The 18,116-nt window shown below is 53.8% G+C and overlaps 9 protein-coding genes across 9 annotated transcripts; 6 read left to right on the forward strand and 3 right to left on the reverse strand.

Moving 5' to 3' along the window:
* Positions 1 to 1,506: 1,506 nt before the first annotated feature.
* Positions 1,507 to 3,672, forward strand: LY79DRAFT_50074 (glycolipid anchored surface protein). Its single transcript, XM_060553363.1, has 2 exons — positions 1,507 to 1,812; positions 2,096 to 3,672. The coding sequence occupies exons 1-2, from the start codon at positions 1,807 to 1,809 to the stop codon at positions 3,527 to 3,529; spliced, it is 1,440 nt and encodes a 479-aa protein (XP_060417485.1). The 5' UTR covers positions 1,507 to 1,806; the 3' UTR covers positions 3,530 to 3,672.
* An 826-nt stretch (positions 3,673 to 4,498) lies between these two features.
* Positions 4,499 to 5,382, forward strand: LY79DRAFT_587883 (guanylate kinase; the record flags this gene model as incomplete). The annotated part of the gene is made up of 3 exons (XM_060560837.1): positions 4,499 to 4,508; positions 4,714 to 5,033; positions 5,128 to 5,382. 3 exons carry the CDS (start codon positions 4,499 to 4,501, stop codon positions 5,380 to 5,382), a joined length of 585 nt encoding a protein of 194 aa, XP_060417486.1.
* Positions 5,383 to 6,219: 837 nt separating this feature from the next.
* On the reverse strand, positions 6,220 to 7,394 carry LY79DRAFT_509197 (septin; the record flags this gene model as incomplete). The annotated part of the gene is made up of 3 exons (XM_060554031.1): positions 6,220 to 6,549; positions 6,603 to 7,165; positions 7,280 to 7,394. 3 exons carry the CDS (start codon positions 7,392 to 7,394, stop codon positions 6,220 to 6,222), a joined length of 1,008 nt encoding a protein of 335 aa, XP_060417487.1.
* Positions 7,395 to 8,217: 823 nt separating this feature from the next.
* Positions 8,218 to 8,679, forward strand: LY79DRAFT_509001 (ribosomal L32p family protein; the record flags this gene model as incomplete). The annotated part of the gene is made up of 2 exons (XM_060554010.1): positions 8,218 to 8,575; positions 8,630 to 8,679. 2 exons carry the CDS (start codon positions 8,218 to 8,220, stop codon positions 8,677 to 8,679), a joined length of 408 nt encoding a protein of 135 aa, XP_060417488.1.
* Positions 8,680 to 9,885: 1,206 nt separating this feature from the next.
* Positions 9,886 to 10,819, reverse strand: LY79DRAFT_543776 (uncharacterized protein; the record flags this gene model as incomplete). Its single annotated transcript, XM_060557073.1, has 2 exons — positions 10,493 to 10,819; positions 9,886 to 10,338 (listed from the first exon to the last, which is right to left on the reverse strand). Coding segments are annotated over exons 1-2 (337 nt in total), but the record flags the coding sequence as incomplete, so codon positions are not given.
* Positions 10,820 to 10,906: 87 nt separating this feature from the next.
* LY79DRAFT_543779 (WD repeat domain-containing protein) lies at positions 10,907 to 12,301 on the forward strand. Its single transcript, XM_060557074.1, has 4 exons — positions 10,907 to 10,994; positions 11,046 to 11,082; positions 11,163 to 11,708; positions 11,766 to 12,301. Exons 1-4 carry the CDS (start codon positions 10,992 to 10,994, stop codon positions 12,134 to 12,136), a joined length of 957 nt encoding a protein of 318 aa, XP_060417490.1. The 5' UTR covers positions 10,907 to 10,991; the 3' UTR covers positions 12,137 to 12,301.
* A 303-nt stretch (positions 12,302 to 12,604) lies between these two features.
* LY79DRAFT_509280 (DNA polymerase delta) lies at positions 12,605 to 13,249 on the forward strand (the record flags this gene model as incomplete). Its single annotated transcript, XM_060554040.1, has 2 exons — positions 12,605 to 13,027; positions 13,079 to 13,249. 2 exons carry the CDS (start codon positions 12,605 to 12,607, stop codon positions 13,247 to 13,249), a joined length of 594 nt encoding a protein of 197 aa, XP_060417491.1.
* A 247-nt stretch (positions 13,250 to 13,496) lies between these two features.
* LY79DRAFT_508880 (uncharacterized protein) lies at positions 13,497 to 14,648 on the reverse strand (the record flags this gene model as incomplete). The annotated part of the gene is made up of 2 exons (XM_060553995.1): positions 13,497 to 13,669; positions 13,721 to 14,648. 2 exons carry the CDS (start codon positions 14,646 to 14,648, stop codon positions 13,497 to 13,499), a joined length of 1,101 nt encoding a protein of 366 aa, XP_060417492.1.
* Positions 14,649 to 16,144: 1,496 nt separating this feature from the next.
* LY79DRAFT_508966 (uncharacterized protein) lies at positions 16,145 to 18,111 on the forward strand (the record flags this gene model as incomplete). The annotated part of the gene is made up of 4 exons (XM_060554005.1): positions 16,145 to 16,303; positions 16,363 to 17,370; positions 17,426 to 17,772; positions 17,823 to 18,111. The coding sequence occupies 4 exons, from the start codon at positions 16,145 to 16,147 to the stop codon at positions 18,109 to 18,111; spliced, it is 1,803 nt and encodes a 600-aa protein (XP_060417493.1).
* Between the last annotated feature and the right edge of the window lie 5 nt (positions 18,112 to 18,116).

Genomic DNA, 18,116 nt, shown 5'->3' on the forward strand with positions numbered 1-18,116 from the left:
CACACAGAGAGGGCAGAATTCCAGAGTCGATGGTTTGTCCCAGCGTCGAGACCATTTTGACTGTTGGCAAGGAAGGTTCTGCCGGCAGGATCCTAGTGGCGAGGCTTCGAGATGACACCGTTGTGAAGTGAGAACGGCGGATGATTCCCTCCCTTCTCCTCTTACTCGTCCCCTTGCGGCGGGTGGGTAGAAGCTAGACTAGGTTCCGGGTTCGCCGTCCGACGTTCAATGAATCCACCACCCCCCGGTCTCAGCCTATCCAGTTTGGTAACGGAGCGCATTGTCGTCAAAAGCCTGACCATGGTGTCTCACAACGTTTCGGGAAAGGACTGGGTTCTATTCCAAAATCGAAAGCCGTTGCCTTGGAGTTTCCAGATGTTGCATCCTTAATTAGAGAGGTTGTGTATAGAACAGTGTCTCTTGGCCGTATGTCGTCTGTTTGGAAGAGGAGGGCTTCAAGAGGATGATTTCAGAGGGACCCTGTAGTGTGTTAATGGACCCCGGACGACCCTGCAGATAAACGAGATCACCTCCAGCGTAGCCAGTGAGATTGGCCCAGAGCGGGAATCCAATCAAAGAAGCCAAGCTTTGGAGATGTGCCACTGCAGTCGTAGTCAGCGCCGTTGCACTCACTCGCTCATTCCCTCGGGGTCTGTTCCACATGTGCTGCGCCCAGGCCGTTATGTTGCCCGAACCTCCCGTCTTGTCTTCTCATTTTCGCTTCGCTCGCGTTTAGGACACTTGGCTGGGGAGAGTGGACAATGAAGAGGGCCCCTCCCGTCTGTGACGCTCCCCAGCCCTGCAACTGTGTGAGATGTCTTGCTTCAGGAATTAAGATGCCGAGAGGCTGTGTGCGGCATCTAGCGTGTGTGTGTCTGTGTTGTGTAAGTGTGTTGTGTATGCGTGTGTGCTTGCGTGTTTCTGGAGGGGAGGGTCAACAAGCGGGAAAGAAGTCTAAGGTGCCGGTAGTTATCTGGACAAAGCCGCGATGACGGTCTGATACAGGAGCCGGACTGCGAGATGGAACCCAATTCAACTTACAGAAGGAGGGGGGGGGAGAGTTGAGATGATCGAGGGGCGAATGAACTTCGCGGGTGGTGGGTATTCGGTACGGTTAGTGTTCATTTGTATGAATAGGTAGCTAAGATGGGCTGGTGAAGATGCCTGTGTGACGCTAAGCCGAGATGAGACAAAACCGCTGAGCATCGTATCCAGAAGGCGGGAGTCGTGGTGCCTTTCCCATTTTTAATTTACATGCCACCGTTCGGCCGGTGTATTCTGGTTGCCGCCTTCCCCTTCCTCTTCCTCTCTTATATCTCAACCGTGTTATCGCTCTTGCCTCCTCTCTTCCCCTACTTTCAACGTCTACACCGTTCCTGGGATTATCGGGTTTCTCTTCCCCCAGAACCTATTGCTGCTGCTTTGTTCCTTCTCTCTGTAACACTAGCCCGGCACACGTCAAAATCGACATCCCGGTCCGCCCGCCCTATCTGTCAATCCTCTCTACGTCTTGGCTCCCTCTTTGTTTCTCGGTACTCACTCACTCCAACCAACCCTCGAAGAGAATTGTTTCTCTCCTGGGCCCCTTCAGTTTCGGATTCTTCTCTTGCCTGTTTGGCCCCCCTCAATACCCACCTACCTTTTCTCGTCGCTCTCTTGTGTCTCTCACGTTCCCCCATTTATATCACGGCTAGCGAACGACACCACCTTCGCCAACTACTCTCCCGCTTCACGTCTAAGACTTCCTCTTGACACCCCACAAATCGAGATCACAGGTCCAGACAAAGACCTGTGCATCTAGCAACTATGCTTGTGAGTACCAGAGCTATTCATCTTCTCCATCAATGGTTCCCATTGGTCCCACTGGTTCAACCCACCGGTTCGATGATTGCAGGAATCAATCGCGGCGACGATCAGGCCGTGAGGGACATGCCAAGTTCCTACTGTCCCGTGTGGGGAGCTAGCCCCATCATCTGAATACTGCGATGGCGGCGCCTCGTTGTGCCGACCCTCCCCCTCATTTATACACCTCATTATTCTGCGTCCATGTCAATCTGATGGTGCAACGCTAATTCAACCTGTCCCTATCCCACAGGCCCAAACTGCTCTCGTCGCATTGAGTGCGACTCTGGCTGCAGCCGTCAAGCCCCTCACTGTCCAGGGCAATTCCTTCGTCAACGCTGCTGGTGAAAAGTTTCAGATTGTGGGTGTCGACTACCAGATCGGCGGAAGCGCTGGTTACGATCCTACCCACAACCGCGACCCCCTCAGCGATGGCGATGTCTGCTTGCGCGATGCAGCAGTGCTGCAGCGCCTCGGCGCCAACGCCATCCGCGTCTACAACCTCGATCCTAACTTGAACCATGATGCGTGCGCTTCCGTCTTCAATGCCGCTGGCATGTACATGATCCTCGACGTCAACTCTCCCCTGGTCGGTGAGAGTATCACCAGCTTCCAGCCTTGGACCAGCTATTACGCTGCCTACCTGAACCGCACTTTCGCCATCGTCGAGGCCTTCAAAAACTATCCCAACACCCTGGCATTTTTCTCCGGCAATGAGGTCATGAACAATGTCGAGACGGCTCAGTTCGTTCCCCAGTACCTGCGCGCTGTTACCCGCGACTTGAAGAACTACGTCTCCAAGCACGCCGACCGCCCCATTCCCGTCGGTTACTCGGCCGCCGACGTCCGCGAAATCCTCGTCGACTCCTGGAACTACCTGCAGTGTGCCGAGAACGGCGATGCTAAGGACCCCAGTCGTATTGACCTCTTCGGCCTCAACTCTTATTCGTGGTGCGGCGACTCTGACTTCAAGAAGTCCACCTACGACCAGCTCGTCTCGGATCTGAAGGATACATCCGTTCCCGTCTTCTTCTCCGAGTATGGCTGCAACCAGGTCACCCCTCGTATTTTCACCGAGGTTGGCGCCATCTATGGCCCCGACATGAAGGACGTCTTTTCGGGCGGTCTCGTTTACGAGTACAGCCAGGAGGACAACAACTTCGGCCTTGTCAAGGTGAACAACGACAAGTCCCTCACCCTTCTGATCGACTACCAGAACCTCGCGACCCAGTACAACAAGATCGACTTCAAGACCCTCCAGGCCCAGAAGGCGCCTAGCAACTCCCCCGCGCCTCCCAAGTGCGCTTCGTCCCTGATTAAGGAGAAGGGTTTTAACAACAACTTCACCTTGCCGGCCGTCCCGCCCGGAGGTCAGGAGATGATCGACAACGGTATCAAGAACAAACCCTCCGGCAAGATCATTTCCATTTCCGACTGGGCTGTTAAGTACAAGGTCTACGGCGTTGACGGCAAGACGGAGATCACTGGCCTCGCCGTCACGCCTCTTGCTGACTCTGACATCAACACGCCTGGTACCAACACTGGCGGCTCTACTGTTCCTGCCACTTCCTCCCCCACGGGCAGCGGCACTGCCTCATCTCCTTCGAAGAGCAGCAACCCCGCTGTCCCGTTGCGCCCGGAGGTCGCTGCGATGGCCGCGCCTCTACTTGCCTTACTTTTCTTGTAGAAAACTCTGCAAGTGTACGCTCGACTTTGTATGTAGCTCTTTCGTAAGGCTTGGTGGTAATTACTTGGCTTCTTTCTGGCACCATAGATTCCCCGCGGTTTGTTTCGGAAGCCTCAATATATACTTTATAACGAATGTATTTTCAATCATGAATCAATGGGTGTGTCCAATTGTATGAACGCCCCGCCATTTGTCCGGCAATGACTTTTGAACGCATTCCGCTTGATCCTGGCCAGCTTTCTGTGTAGCTGTCTCGCAAATCTACACTGTGCTCGGGGCTCTTCATCAGACTTGATAGATTATATCCAGCCTCGAACCCTCAAAGCTAACAGTTGCAATTGAATGGGCCCTTCGAGCCTCTTGGCGGAGTGAGTGATCTGAAATTCGCAGCAGCAATGAGTGCTTACAGAAAGCATTGAACGCAGTTGACAAAGTAAAAGGCAGCGAAGCAAAAGAAGGCTCCCAACGACTGGGTCCCCTTCACCGCCCCTCCACTGATGACTTTGATCTTCAGCGGCAACCTGCACGAATTCTGCCGGCATATGGACTAGGCTCAGCCCCGTAAGGTAAAGCAACCACCCCACCGTACCATCCAGCACCTGGCCTGCCTTAGGTACCTGGCTCCTTCCCTAGAACCTGCGTCCGTCCCCCATGCCTATTGTGACTGTGACTGTCTGACAATCTTGACCGCCCACCACCACCACCACCACCACCACCACCACCCACTCTACTACCTTACCTAGTAGGCAGGTAGCTCTGCCCCTCCGAGACCACCGACCGCCGCCCGACCACCCCCGGTGGATCTTTTTTCTTTGAAACTCTAAGGACTGCCTTCTGCCGCCGCTCTTTTCAGACCTTCGTCTCATTGGAATGCTGCCTCGCCTCCGACCGCTCGCCCAGGCATTCTCACGACAACGTCCGTTGACCTGCTCCGTTTCCCCAAGTCAGCCGTTCCGTGTCGTGCACACAATGGCACCAGGTAAGCAAAAGATCGTGACGTCGCACATACTACCGCCCTCCCCAAGACGTCTAAGCTGTCCCCAATCTCCGTACTGCCCCTCCACCCTCCTCCACCGCCGAAAAAGAAAACCCCCTCTCCAAGAAAAAGAAAAGGAAAATTGCAGAAAGGGGAGGAAGGGGAAAAGAGATACATCTTGAAGACTAACGACACCCCGCACCTGCAGTCCTCCCCTCCGACCGCCGTCCGATCGTCATCTCCGGCCCCTCGGGCGTTGGCAAGGGCACCCTCTACAAGCTCCTCTTCGAGCGCCACCCGAATACATTTGCCCTCTCCGTCTCCCACACCACTCGCGGCCCCCGTCCGGGTGAGCAGGATGGCGTCGACTACCACTTTGTCACGCGCGACGCTTTTGACGACCTCGTTGCCCGCGACGGCTTCGTCGAGCACGCCGTCTTCGGCAGCAACGCCTACGGCACCTCCAAGGCCACCATTGAGGAGCAGTCCGCCAAGGGCAAGCTCGTTGTCCTTGACATCGAGATGGAGGTACGGGTCGCAACCGCCCCCAGCACCCCCACGTCTTTCAGGCTCTGCCTGGGAGGCTTCTCGACCGTAGCCTACTCACACACAAAACCAACAGGGAGTCAAGCAGATCAAGCAGTCCAACTTCCCCGCTCGCTACATCTTCATCGCGCCGCCTTCGGAAGAGGAGCTCGAGAAGCGCCTTCGCGGCCGCGGTACCGAGAAGGAGGAGAGCATCCAGAAGCGCCTCGCCCAAGCCAAGCTCGAGCTTGAGTTCTCAAAGACCCCCGGCGTTCACGACATCATCATTGTCAACGACGACCTCGAGAAGGCCTACAAGGCCCTCGAGGACTTTGTCTACAAGTCCTCCTAAGCTGTGAGGCATCCGGGCAGCGCACCTTGCATGGGCGAGGGAGAGAGGGGGGGTGGAGGGAGGGACTGCTGGCCGAGCATAGACGGGGCAGCATGACGATGATGGCGACAGCGGGGCGTTGGGATCTGGATACATTTTAGAATACAAGAACTTTGCGAGTTCCTTATACATAGCGCGGGCGGTTATTGTGCATGCATATATCTTATTAGACAGATACAAAAGCAATATAGTGCCATATATGGCTGAACCTCTGGCCAAAAGTTGGTCATGAGAAAAATTCATCACCTCACACAAAACACCAAACGCCAAAAGTCATAAGCCATGCCGGATGTATTCCACGAGGTATCGAAACGAACTCTCTATCAGAGTACGAATGGATTAAAGAGTAAGAAGAAAATGGGGGGGGGAACAAGTGAAAAAGCCGGGCTCGAAAACGCTGCTTTAAAATAGCGAAAATAAAATAAAAACAGTAGAAGTGCGTCCAGCTGTAAGACGGAGAGGAGGGAATGATGCACTATTTCGCCTGTACGAGTACCATGAAGGCCTGAAAGGGGGGTATGACCAATATCCGTGCGCCATGCCAGCATCTTCGATTCTCCCATGCGAGCGAATTTCCGCCAAACCTTCCCATGGGTATAGCAGCTGCTTTCTCCCTCAAATTATCGGTCAATGCAGCCTCCGCCTGCTGGCAAGGCCATGCCATGCCTCCTTCTTTTTGGTCTGCGCATAACACCATGAGATTAAAGTCATCAGAAATCCGGGTGCCCGAGAACATCATTGCCGGCTGGCTCCTCGAATGCGTAGGTCCTCGAATGCGTAGGTGGGACCATTCGTCAATTAGTATCCGTTCATGGTCATTCGTTGCGAGCTCCGGCTGAGCTCACGGTCAGCAGCAGGACTGATGGGTCTGCTACCACCACCGTGTGCGCTGCTCTCCTTGAGCGCCAAGAGCTGTTTGGCACGGAAAGTCTCATAGTGGATCTGCGACGTGGTCTCGATGAGGTCCTGGAGGTGGGTACGGAGAAGGAAGTTCCTCAGGTACATGAATTCGCAATGGTTCTCATCCTCGACGTTGATGACACCCCAGCGGTTCTGACGACCACGGACCTGCTTTCCATTGACAATGATGGACTTCTCAGAGCCGACCACGGCGAAAGGGACCAAATCCTGTTCCACGATTAGCAACCGACGTGAGGATGATCAGCACTAAGAGGGCTCACCTTAATCTGAGTGTTCAGGTTACGCTCCTCGTCGTCAAACTCATCGTTGTCGTACGGGTACATCTTGAGGTTGTGGAAGGCAAACTCCTCCTTGATACGCTCCTTGAACTGCAGACGCTCCTCGAGGGTTAAGGTGTCAGACTTTGCAATGACGGGAACGACGTTGACGACATCAGACAGCTTCTTCAAGACGACAATATCAATAGGTTTGAGGGAGTGGCCTGAGGGTTGGATGAAGAAGAGGCAGCAGTGGATGCGGGTGTCTTGAATGTAGCGCTCACGCTGAGCAGTGAGCTCCTTTCGCAAGTAAGCGGAGTGTTGGTCCTTGATGTACTTGACGATGGGATCCCAGCAGCGGTCGTTGTTCACCAGGTCGCCGTATCCAGGGGTGTCGACAATGTTGAGGCGCAGACGGACACCATTCTCCTCAATCATGTGGGAGACGGCCTGAATCTCAGTAGTCGAGCGGACGGCCTCGTCAGGGAGCAAGCGGCCCTTGGAGTCGATAAGGTGGGAGGCAAAGATGGTGTTGATCAGGGTGGACTTGCCCAACCCCGTCTGGCCTGGTTGTAGAAACACGATCAGTCAGTCGACTGCTACAGAGACGAGGTCGCGGACAAGCAGGCTTGCTAGGCCGGCAGGTGATTGCGATGGCACAGGGTTGGAGAGTAACTAACCGACACAGATAACATTGAACTGGAAGCCTCTCTTCAGGAGCTTCTTCTCAATCTGGGACGTGATGCTGTCGAAACCAACATGGGTCTGGGGGAAGATGGTCTGGGGCTGCGCCATGGCGATAGCTTTTCCGCGAGGGAGCGAGAGCGGGTGGTGTGGTGTGGGCTTTGCTGTTAACGAGTGAAAGTGAGATACGCTTCTGTATTCCAAGAAAGGTATCCGTTACTTGGTCTCTCAATTGTGGCCGAGTTAAGGTGAGAGGTTAAAGGAGGGTCGGACGTCGGAGAAGCGATGGGCAGGGAGAGGGAGAGAAAGAGAGAGAAAAAGAGGATCACGAGGTTGAGGGATGTTTCGAAGGACACAAGCCGGTGAATGGCAAGAGTGAACCTGATCTGGCCGGGACCAGGAGGGTAATTTCCTCTCTGCTGGCACCTGCTTGCTACCCGTGCCCGGTGTCTTGTCTGTCAGGCACTGGCTGCTATAGCCGTTGGCTGCAGCTAATAGGTTGTTCCTTCCGCTCCAGCAAACAATAATTTCCCTGTAGTGCAGGGAGGTGCAGGGGCGGAGGTAAAGGGGAAAAGGGGTCTCCATTGCGCTGATTGGCTTTTCCACGTCCGTGCATCTTTGGGAATCTGATTGGCTGGCAGATCTCAATCGATAGCTCCCGGTCGCACGCTTTTTTTTTTTTTTTTTCCCTTTCGGAATGGAAGAAGCTTGAGCCTCGTTAACGTGAACGACAGACAGTGGGTGCAACTGTCTGCCTTAACATCCACCATCGCGAACAAGGATCGCGAGCTCGACTCTCGGCAGCCCCAATCCCTCGGCCCCATTCGACATCACCACTATTCCTAGCCGATTTCACATTCGACGGTTGCTGCAATCCTACGAATGCTAGTGGCCCCTACCCGATCTCGAGCCGATCCATCATCAATCATTCAAAATGGCCGCCATCGCCATGGGTGCGCAGCCTTTGCGCATCACCTCCCTTCTTCCCCGAATTTCCGCGCCGGCTTTCACTCAGACGACAAGGATACTTTCACTCTACACGCGCCAAGTCACCAGCTCCATCCTTCCGCTCTCCTTCGCCCTTCCTGCATTCAATCTCAATCTCCCTGCGTGGCTCGGCGGCATCTGGGAGTCCATCCTGAGGGCGGTGCCCAAGAAGAAGACCTCGCACGCCAAGAAGAGACACAGGCAGATGGCCGGGAAGGCGCTCAAGGACGTCAAGTCTTTGTGCAAGTGCCCGGGTTGTGGCCAGATCAAGAGGCAGCATATTGTATGCCCACACTGCCTTAGCAGTACGTATTACTTTGCCGTCATCTGATATACCTTTACTGACAATTGCCTGACAGAAATCAAGGACTTGTGGAGGGATGAGAATCCCTCAGGAAAGTTCATCTAAACCGCCCAATGGCCTTGTAACAATCCGAGATGTGTAGATTCAAGTGTACAGCTGGTTAGCATATTGTGGCGTTTGGGACAATCCATGACTTCTTCCGACGTGCTTTCGCCGACGCTCCTCCTCACGTGATAAGGGTGTCGAGACTTTTAATAGTGTCTGCCCAGTCCATTATCGTTGGTTGCTTTTTTGGCATAACACCGTCCTCGGCGGCCGACGTCAGCAGATGGAGGGGAAAGTCATTCCAGTATTTTCATACCCATGTCTCTGGCCAGTCTATCTAATGGCTGAAACCTGCGAATCATTGAACCAGCTTTCCCAGACGTGGCTCGATTCTGTGTTCATCAAGGGGAACAGTGAGGCTTTGTGAACACTCCTGTATCCCGAAGGTAGATATCATCCATCAAACCAGCATCCCGAGCACCACGCCCAATGCTAAGCCGAAACCATTTTTGGTTGCAAATCACTTAAGCCCCTAAAAATCAGTTTTTCAATCAGTCAAGGCAAGGCGCAACGTCGGCTTCTGAGTCAAGTCCCGCCAGGAAGCTGACGAGGTTAAATAACCCCCTCGCGAGTTTATCCTCGCATATCACGGAGGGAAAATTGAAGCACATCATCAATTTAAAGAGATAAATAGGTCAGCCTCATTGTGGTTAGCACGACTCATCTAATAGCCTCATCGCTGATGACAGTGATCCATTAAGTACATTCGACTCGTCGTGAGTATCCTGATGCCGGAGCTGACGCAGGAGCAAGGACTATGGCGGCAGGATTGGCCCTGGTGAAGTTGCCTTGCGTCCATTTCAGGTAGTCCCTGAATACTACAACGCCACCGGGATCAGGCGCCTTCGAAGGAAGGATTCCAGCGGTGATCCCGAGGAAAAGACTTGCTGGCAGCATATGAACTTACAAGAGAGACATATGTGGTGGCCTTAGGTCTTGATCAACACTGCCGTTTTCCCACCTATAACGAAGCAGTGGCGATACGCTTAGCAGTAAGGCTGAACGTTGACAGACGCCCAGAGCGTCTGATATTTGTCTTCGAGACGTTGCGGGATAGACTCTGAGTGAGTTCCTTTGCCTAAGGTACAGAGCTTGCCGAATCACCACCTGCTCAGCTACCGAATTTCTCATATGCAAGGTCAACAGTTTCTGAATTAAATTGAAAGGCTGTGCAAGCATGGACAGCAAGTAATGAAGCCCTATCCAATCTCAACCCGGAAATCACCATCGACTTAGGTTTGAAATTATTCGCTATGCTTCAACACTGACACATTGTTCACAATCCCCTTTTGTTGTTCGAGGCCGGGAGTTTCAGTCACGCCTATAGATGTTGACCTCGTTCTCCTTGTTCAAGTGCACCAAACTAATCCGTACGTGCTTGATATAGAACTCAGTTAACTCTCAATCTCTCAAGTCAAGGCCGTTTCAAGCACTATCATTGTTTCCAACCCTGCAACAGCAAGCCTTATTTGCATGCCTATAACGAGGATGCTAATTGAATCGGGGGCTGGTTCGAAGGCACAAACGACTTCGCTAGGGTCGTGCGGATCTGCCAAGCCTAATAGGCACTGCCGTAACTGGCCCTCTACTGACAGAATGATACCATGATCAAGTTGCTCCGTGGGCAAGAGTGTAAGTGCTCGAGTACCTGCACCATTTCTTGAAGCAAATTAGCACCTTAAATACGTGATTCGACGAACTTCTATCAATGACGAGTGTGTGATCACGTTCGCCTCTACTTTTGGTAGAACGCCGTACCACTCAACCACGTTACAAGATGGCGAATTCAAATAATTATATTGGATAATCGTACTTATCGTGGCAAGCTCGAAAAGTGGGCTGAGTTTGAACCTGAAGATATTTGAAGGAAATATAACAAAGCAGGGAGCCAGATACTAGCCTCATAACTTAAAACCAAGTTGCATACTGTGTAATAAGACGAGTATTTGTCTTATTCAAAAACCATGAAGCCGAGACAATGATCGTTCTAGATGTCACTAGCAAAACTTGTTGCAATGGGTGGAAGAAACAAGTATTCTGGGAAGGGATTAGGAAACTGTACACAGAGGTACTGATAACTTCCTTGGGATTCGTGTAAATCAATATCGCAGGGGTGTTTTGGTGACTGATTCTAGCAAGGGTGTGGAGGGTGCCCCTCCATTGCCCCTCCCTCTTCAGCTGCTTTCTGGTTTTGTAGGGGGTCTTTGCTCGCCAATATGTGATGTCAGCCCCCACCTAGCCGACCACATCGCGCTTGCAACTTTCCCATTAGCAACCGCGCATCACCCACAGCGTCACATGAACTGGGAATCATGGTAAGAACTCCAGCAGTTCCTCCTGCTCGCAGCGTAAGCTAACCCTAGCAGTCGAAACAATACCTGACCACACACACTGTGGACAATGGTGAGCTGGCTCGATATTTGGAGCTCAAGGTTTTCAAGCGGTTAGAGAGCTTCGTCTTGCTAACGCCTCGGGGCTCTCAGCCCACATAACCGACATCTTTGGGCTTGCCACAACACAGAGATCTCTCCTGTCTGCGAGCGGATCGTCCACTATTCATGTTCACAACACATCAGATCCCACAGTCCCCATCACACAGTCCATCAGCGGCGCGCACAAGCTAGGCTGCCATCATATTTGCACCTCGCGCAATGGCCTGGTCGCTGCCAGCGCGGGCTTCGCCGGCGAAGTGAAGGTTTGGGTCGTCAACAAGGACACGGGCGAGTGGAAGCTGCATTCAGAGATCACGAACCAAGCGGCCAAGGCTGGCGAGGTGTGGGCCATTGCCCTCAGCGAGGATGGTAAGTTCCTCGCGGGAACAACCTACGACGGCCGCGTAAATGTCTGGGACACCGGTGAAGAGGGAACGCCCAAGATCAGAGAGTATGAGACGGGTAGCCCGGGCTCGGGAAGTTTTGGCATGTCAGTCGACTTAAGCCGAGATGGGAAGTACACCGCGAGTGGCCACGAAAACGGTGCCGTCTACGTATTCAACAATGACACCGGACGGCTGTTGTTCTCATTGCCCAGTAAGACCCCACCCCAAGAAGGCGTCCGAAACGCTAGATAGTTAACCATGTCTTCAGGTTTGGTCAAGTCCGTTCGTGCTGTGGCATTCTCTCCTGGGAACACGAGACTCGCTGCTGCAGGAGACGCATCCATCATTGCACTCTATGACATCAAGAACGGCGAGCAGGTCAGCAACATGACAGGCCATGCTTCTTGGATCACCTCTATCGACTGGAACGACACCGGCGAATACGTGCTCAGTGGCGCCATGGATGGCAAGGTCAAGGTATGGTCTGTCGAGCGCAGCGCCTGTGTCGCAACGCACAGTGAGACGGACAAGGCACTGTGGGCTGTCAAGTGGCTTCCGAAGACCGGAAAGAACGAGTCTTTCTGTACGGCGGGCGCTAACCGAAGCATCTCCTTCTACAGAGAAGCCACTGGAGCATAGATGGGAGAAGAAAAGTCACAATAAGGGTTTTGGGTTTAAAATACCCTGAGTGCGAGGCATTTCGCTATGGCGGATCCCAAGACAGATGATAAAGACATGCCCAATGAGCAATAACGATGATGAGGACAGTATTAAAACAGTGAGAATAACCGATATTATACCGTAGAGGTCGAGGCAGGGCACGTGCTTTCGTACCAACCTCGCGTTGCCCCGCCAAATTAAGGCCCCTGCCGCCTTTCTGCCCATTTCGTCATCCACTATCCGTACACATTGGACTTCGTGGTTTAACAGAGAGTGATTTCGGGACGACACCGATTGGCGACGTTATCCGAACCATCTACACCCCACTCGAGATATCTCAATTATAATACCGCTGAGGGTTTATTGATATTCTTATCATTGACCACATCGTCCAACCTTAGATTATACAGACACCTCATCACATCCCAGTCACATACTATTCACACAATGCCCACCACCCGAAGATCAACAGGAGGAGTCCGGGCCAGACCTGGCTCGACTCGGGGCCAGTCGACCATCAGTTTCTCTCACCGGGTCTCCAAGCCCGTGCCCAAGGAGCAAAAGAAAGCCGCCCTTACCTCCGCTATCGAGAGAGTGGAGATCGGCAAGCCAGCCAAGAAGGAGGAGAAAGAAGCCGATGGTACCCAGCTTAACGAGCCCGCAAGTCTCGAGATCGAGCAGGCGGGAGTCAAAGAGGAGCCCCTTGAGGAGTCGGACTCCGCGATCAGGGCCAACAAGATCAGCGACGCCCAGATCATCAAGTATTGGAAATTAATTGAGGCCCAGCGCATGGCACCTAGGGTTCATCAGAAGGACGTGAGTTTGGCAGAGAAAGTACTACGGTATTTTGATGTCAGCTCGCAATATGGTGTAGGTTTCCCTGTCCATCTGACGTTGTTATAATACTAAAAAGATGCACAGCCTTGTATCGGTCTGCAGCGCATGAAGCGTTGGCAGCGGGCGGAGAGACTTGGTCTCAACCCGCCCATCGAGGTCCTTGCGGTCTTGCTCAAGGAGGAGCAGAAAGGAAATTCACTCGAGCGGGCACACATGGACGAACTCATGAATACGACGGTGGTTGGGCCCGCTTAGGGACGAAGTAATCAGTGGGAAGTGTGTGATTAAGATTTAAGGCAGGGGAGTTTGGAGTTTTACACGAGTGCATTCTGAGCAAATACTCGCAAGTCCATACATTGCGGCATGAATGTACGAGGACTTGCCTTACAAATGGTCGACCACATTAGATTTGTCGCGCTGGAAAATATTAGCCAGAATTATACCCCATATCAGAGGCGTTGATTGCCACTCCATCTTTGCGATGGCATGCCGCGTCGCTGCTCTAATACCAGATGCTTCTCGTCCGGTGATGTCCCACCGTCTCTGCACCAGCGGCCTCCAGCTCCTTCATGGTATCATACAAAAAGAAATCAATCAAGATGGCGTTGACGCTCGTTCCGGGGTGCTCCTTTTGGATCTCCCGCTTGATGAGCTCGACGCACCATATACTGCACGCTGGCTCATAATTAGCACGCCAAGTACAATGTCTCGTTTCGTCGGCCTCACCTCTCATTTGCAACTCCAACCTCGATCCACTTTCAATGACTCGCTTGTCGATGATGGCCGTCGCCAGCGAAGGGCTATAGTACAAGCAGCCCATAGTGCTGAGGATTTGCGGAACGCGGTAGTCGGCGAACATTGTGATCTTGTCAATGTCCCTGAAAGCACCGAGGCCCTCACCGCCAAAGCACGCCCAGATGTCCGCCACGAGGATCTGTGCCCTCTTGAGGACTCTCACGGGCTTCCGTCGACCCTCAAACTTGTGCTCGTCGCGGAAACAGTCAAAGTCCCTGGCGAGCAGGTTGACCATCCTGGCGGCAGAGCCGTCGGCGGCCTCGATGAGCTTTGTAACGCTGCAATTGTACCTGTTGTACAGCACGGTACCAGCTTCACGCAGGCAGGCCAGACGCTCCTCGAGCAAGGGCATCTCCTCCTCCGTCTTGGAACGAAAGACATGCCTCATGAGTTCCATGTTACACTCGTCCTCGCTCTGCCAGAAGTCGGAGCTGGTGATGGGGATGCCCTCATCGAGAGCGCGCTGCAGCGAGGCAACCATGCTCCAGTATCCGGTCCAGGTCTTGCCGCGGTACTCGACGGCGTACCTCTCGTCGTCGGGCTTTTCGGACCAGAAGCAGAAGTTGAGCAGGTCCATGGTGAAGATGAAAGCTGCAGTGGCCTCGTCCTTGGTTTTGGGGTGCAGCTCATGCTCGGCCCAGGTCGAGGTCGAGTACTGCTTTTGCTCCATCTGAGCGTAGATGGTGGCGGCGGCGCGCTTAGTAGCTCTCATGTCAATGGCGACATCGATGGAGTTATCGTAGACGAACTCAGCGCCATCGAGGACACCTGTCTCCGGCTCATCATCGATTTTGAGCTTGCCCTGGAAGTGCTGGCGCAGGAGAGCCAGGAGTTCGGGGTCGGCCTCGTCGTCGGACATGATGGGCGTACCAGGAAGGGGCTGCACTCGGAATGTCTCTGGAAGGATCTGCACGAACACGGCCTTTGGCTGGCTGCACCACCTCGATGGTTCTGGCCAGCTGCGTTGCAATCCTTTTTCTAAGAGGGGGTGACGATGGCAGCGCAGGTTTGGACGTTGGACCAGGCGGCTCAGAGACCCATACCGGTACTGCTGCACTGACCCGTTTGTTTTTGTTGCTGAATCACCGCTTGATAACAGGTGGCGATCAACCCATAAGTCCCCTGATGGACAATCTCGTTTCTATCGATATATTTGATCCCTTGTTCCACGGTTAAATCCGCTGCTTGCCATGTGGCAAGAGGTTCGTTCCGCCCACAAGTTTGTCAGAAACCGGCCCGGCAGAGAGGCAGGCACAGTGAACCCTCAGAAGCGAAATGCCGCCCCTGATGCACCTCACTGGGGGGGGGGGGGGGGGGGGGGGGGGGGCTGGGCAGGTTGACCACTCCAGCGTGCCACAGTGGCTCCGGGATGCACAGGCTGCCGATGTTACAGCGCACTACAGTGGACTCCCACTGCAAGAGAGTAAGGCCCGGCTTTCTTGGCCAATCAGAGCTCGAGCGCGGCGATTCCCCAGGAACCAACAGCTACAATCCCTGCTGAATCCCGTAACCAGCTGCAAGTATTGGCTGGAACCTTGCTCTGAGCGATCGTTCCTTCCACCGACCTCAGAAAAACCTCAACCTTTTCTCCCGCAGCCTGCAGCCTCGCCTCGCCCTCCGTGCTGAAACCACCCGCCCTCGTCTCATCCATCCCACCTGGCGCGGGCTTATTTCTTCCCCCCTTCTCTTCTTTTACCCTCTCTTCATTGCTGCTCCCCGTCACAACGCCGCCCCGTCGCAACCCCCCCCATTGACCGTCATCGACGCACAGAACAGCTTCCACGACACTGCGAACTGAGCCCGATGGATCCCACTGCGGAAGCGGGAGCTGCTGCCGCCGCGGCGACCGCCGCAGAGCCGATCGCGCCCACCGTGACGGCGACGGCGACTGCCACACCACCAGAACAACAGCAGCAGCCAACGCAACCTCCAACCACCGCGATTCCCGCTGCGCAGCCGCCCGCGCAATCGATGCAACAGCAACATCAGCAACAACAACAACAACAAGAGCAGCAGAAGCCGCAACAAGGGCAGCAGCAAGGGCAGCCGCAGCAGAAGCCGCAGAAGCCGCAGAAGCCGCAGCAGCAGCAGCCGCAACAGCAAAGACCTGTCGTTCAGCCGCGCGATCGATTCTACCAGCAATCGCTCGGCGGAGCTTTGAACACCAATGTCAAAAAGGTACGTCGTAACCTCGTCGAACCCGGCGCATCAGACCACGCGACTTTCCCTCCAATTTTGTATTCATCTTGCGACGGCACCGACTCACTATGCACTTCTTACGACGACGCGATTTCGGAATACCGTCTATTTAAAGATTCTATGGAGCTAACGCTAATGGCGCAGGCGCGCGTGTTGATGGTCGGAGCTGGCGGTATCGGATGCGAACTCCTCAAAAACCTCGTCCTTACAGGCTTTGGTGAAGTCCATATCGTCGATCTTGATACAATTGACCTGAGTAACCTAAACCGACAATTCCTCTTCCGCTACGAGCACATCAAGAAGTCCAAGGCTCTGGTATGGTCTCCGACGCTGCGATCTAGGCTTGAAGGCACTGCAATACTGACTTGTCCAAGGTTGCCAAAGACGCGGCACAGCCCTTTAACCCCAAGGTCAAGATTGTTGCGCACCATGCGAACATCAAGGACTCCCAGTTCAACGTCAACTGGTTCCGGGGCTTCAACATCGTTTTCAATGCTCTGGACAATCTTGAGGCAAGACGACATGTCAACAGAATGTGCCTCGCCGCCGACGTTCCCCTGATAGAGAGCGGCACGACTGGGTTCAACGGCAACGTCCAGGTCATCAAAAAGGGAGTAACCGCATGCTACGACTGTACCCCTAAGGAGACACCCAAGTCCTTCCCGGTCTGCACTATCCGGAGCACGCCGAGCCAGCCTATACACTGTATTGTTTGGGGCAAGAGCTACCTGCTCAACGAGATTTTCGGGACAAGCGAAGACGAGTCCGCTTTCGACAACTCAGCCGATGCCGACGACGCCAAGGAGATTGAGGAACTGAAGAAAGAGGCCGCCGCTCTTAGAACGATTCGCGAATCACTGGGCACCGAAGCCTTTCCTCAGCTCCTCTTCGACAAGGTCTTCAGCGCCGATATTGTGCGATTGGCGTCCATGGAAGACATGTGGAAGTCTAGGCGGAAGCCGGAGGCCCTCGACTTCAAGACTCTATCTGAGCAGTCGACAGACGCCCTTGCATCGAAGGACGAAATCCTCAACGACGGACAAAGCGTGTGGTCATTGGAGCAGAATTTTGCAGTTTTCATCGATAGCCTGGACCGGCTGAGCAAGCGGATGCAGGAGCTGAAGAAGGCTCACAAAGACGCATCTGGGCCGGAGCCTCTGATCACCTTCGACAAGGATGACGAGGACACATTGGATTTCGTCACAGCCAGTGCCAACATCCGATCATCCGTCTTCGGTATTGAGCGCAAGTCTCGCTTCGATGTCAAGCAGATGGCTGGCAACATCATCCCAGCCATCGCGACAACCAATGCCATCGTCGCAGGCCTTTGTGTTCTTCAGTCGTTCAAGGTGTTGAGAGGCGACTTCACTCAGACTAAGGAGGTATGGTTAAATTATTTATGTTGTTGCTATAGTTGTGGTCTAATGTTCTGCTAAGGTTTTCATCTCTCCTCATAATCCTGCTCGCCTGCTCAATTCGAGCAAGTACCGGGCCCCCAACCCGGATTGCCCGGTATGCAGCGTATATCAGACAAGCGTGTCCGTCGACTTGTCTAGAGCCACGCTCAAGGATCTTGTCGAGGACTTTGTGCGTCTGGAACTTGGCTACGGCGACAAGGAGTTTGCCGTGAACAACGACGCAGGCCCGCTCTACGATCCGGATGAGACGGAAAACCTATCCAAGAAGCTCAGCGATCTTGGCATCAATGAAGATACTTTCCTCACCGTCATCGATGAAGATGATGAAGAGCCCTTCGTCAACGTCGTCATCAGTATCCAGGAATCGTACGCCTATCTCCCTATCTATGAAAAAGACCTCACTGACACCCTTACAGCAAGGAGCCCTCGGCCGACAAACCTGTCAAGGGCTTGGTTGTGGATCAGAAACTCGAGATTCCTCGTAAGCCCAAGAAGCAGGCCCCCGCGGAGTCGAACGGTACAGGCGAGCAGAGCGGTAAGCCCGCCGTTGATGTTGAAGGGGAATCGAGCAACCTCAAGCGGCCTCGTTCGGACGACGGCGACGAGCCGATTGAAGCGAAGAAGGCCAAGGTTGCCCCAACAAACAACGACGACGTGGTCGTCGTGGATGATTCGACAGGTGGAGCCATCGTCATTGACGACTGATAATG

This window comes from Colletotrichum navitas (assembly GCF_030913465.1).
Source record: "Colletotrichum navitas strain CBS 125086 chromosome Unknown LY79scaffold_11, whole genome shotgun sequence".
NCBI classification, from domain to species: Eukaryota; Fungi; Ascomycota; class Sordariomycetes; order Glomerellales; family Glomerellaceae; genus Colletotrichum; species Colletotrichum navitas.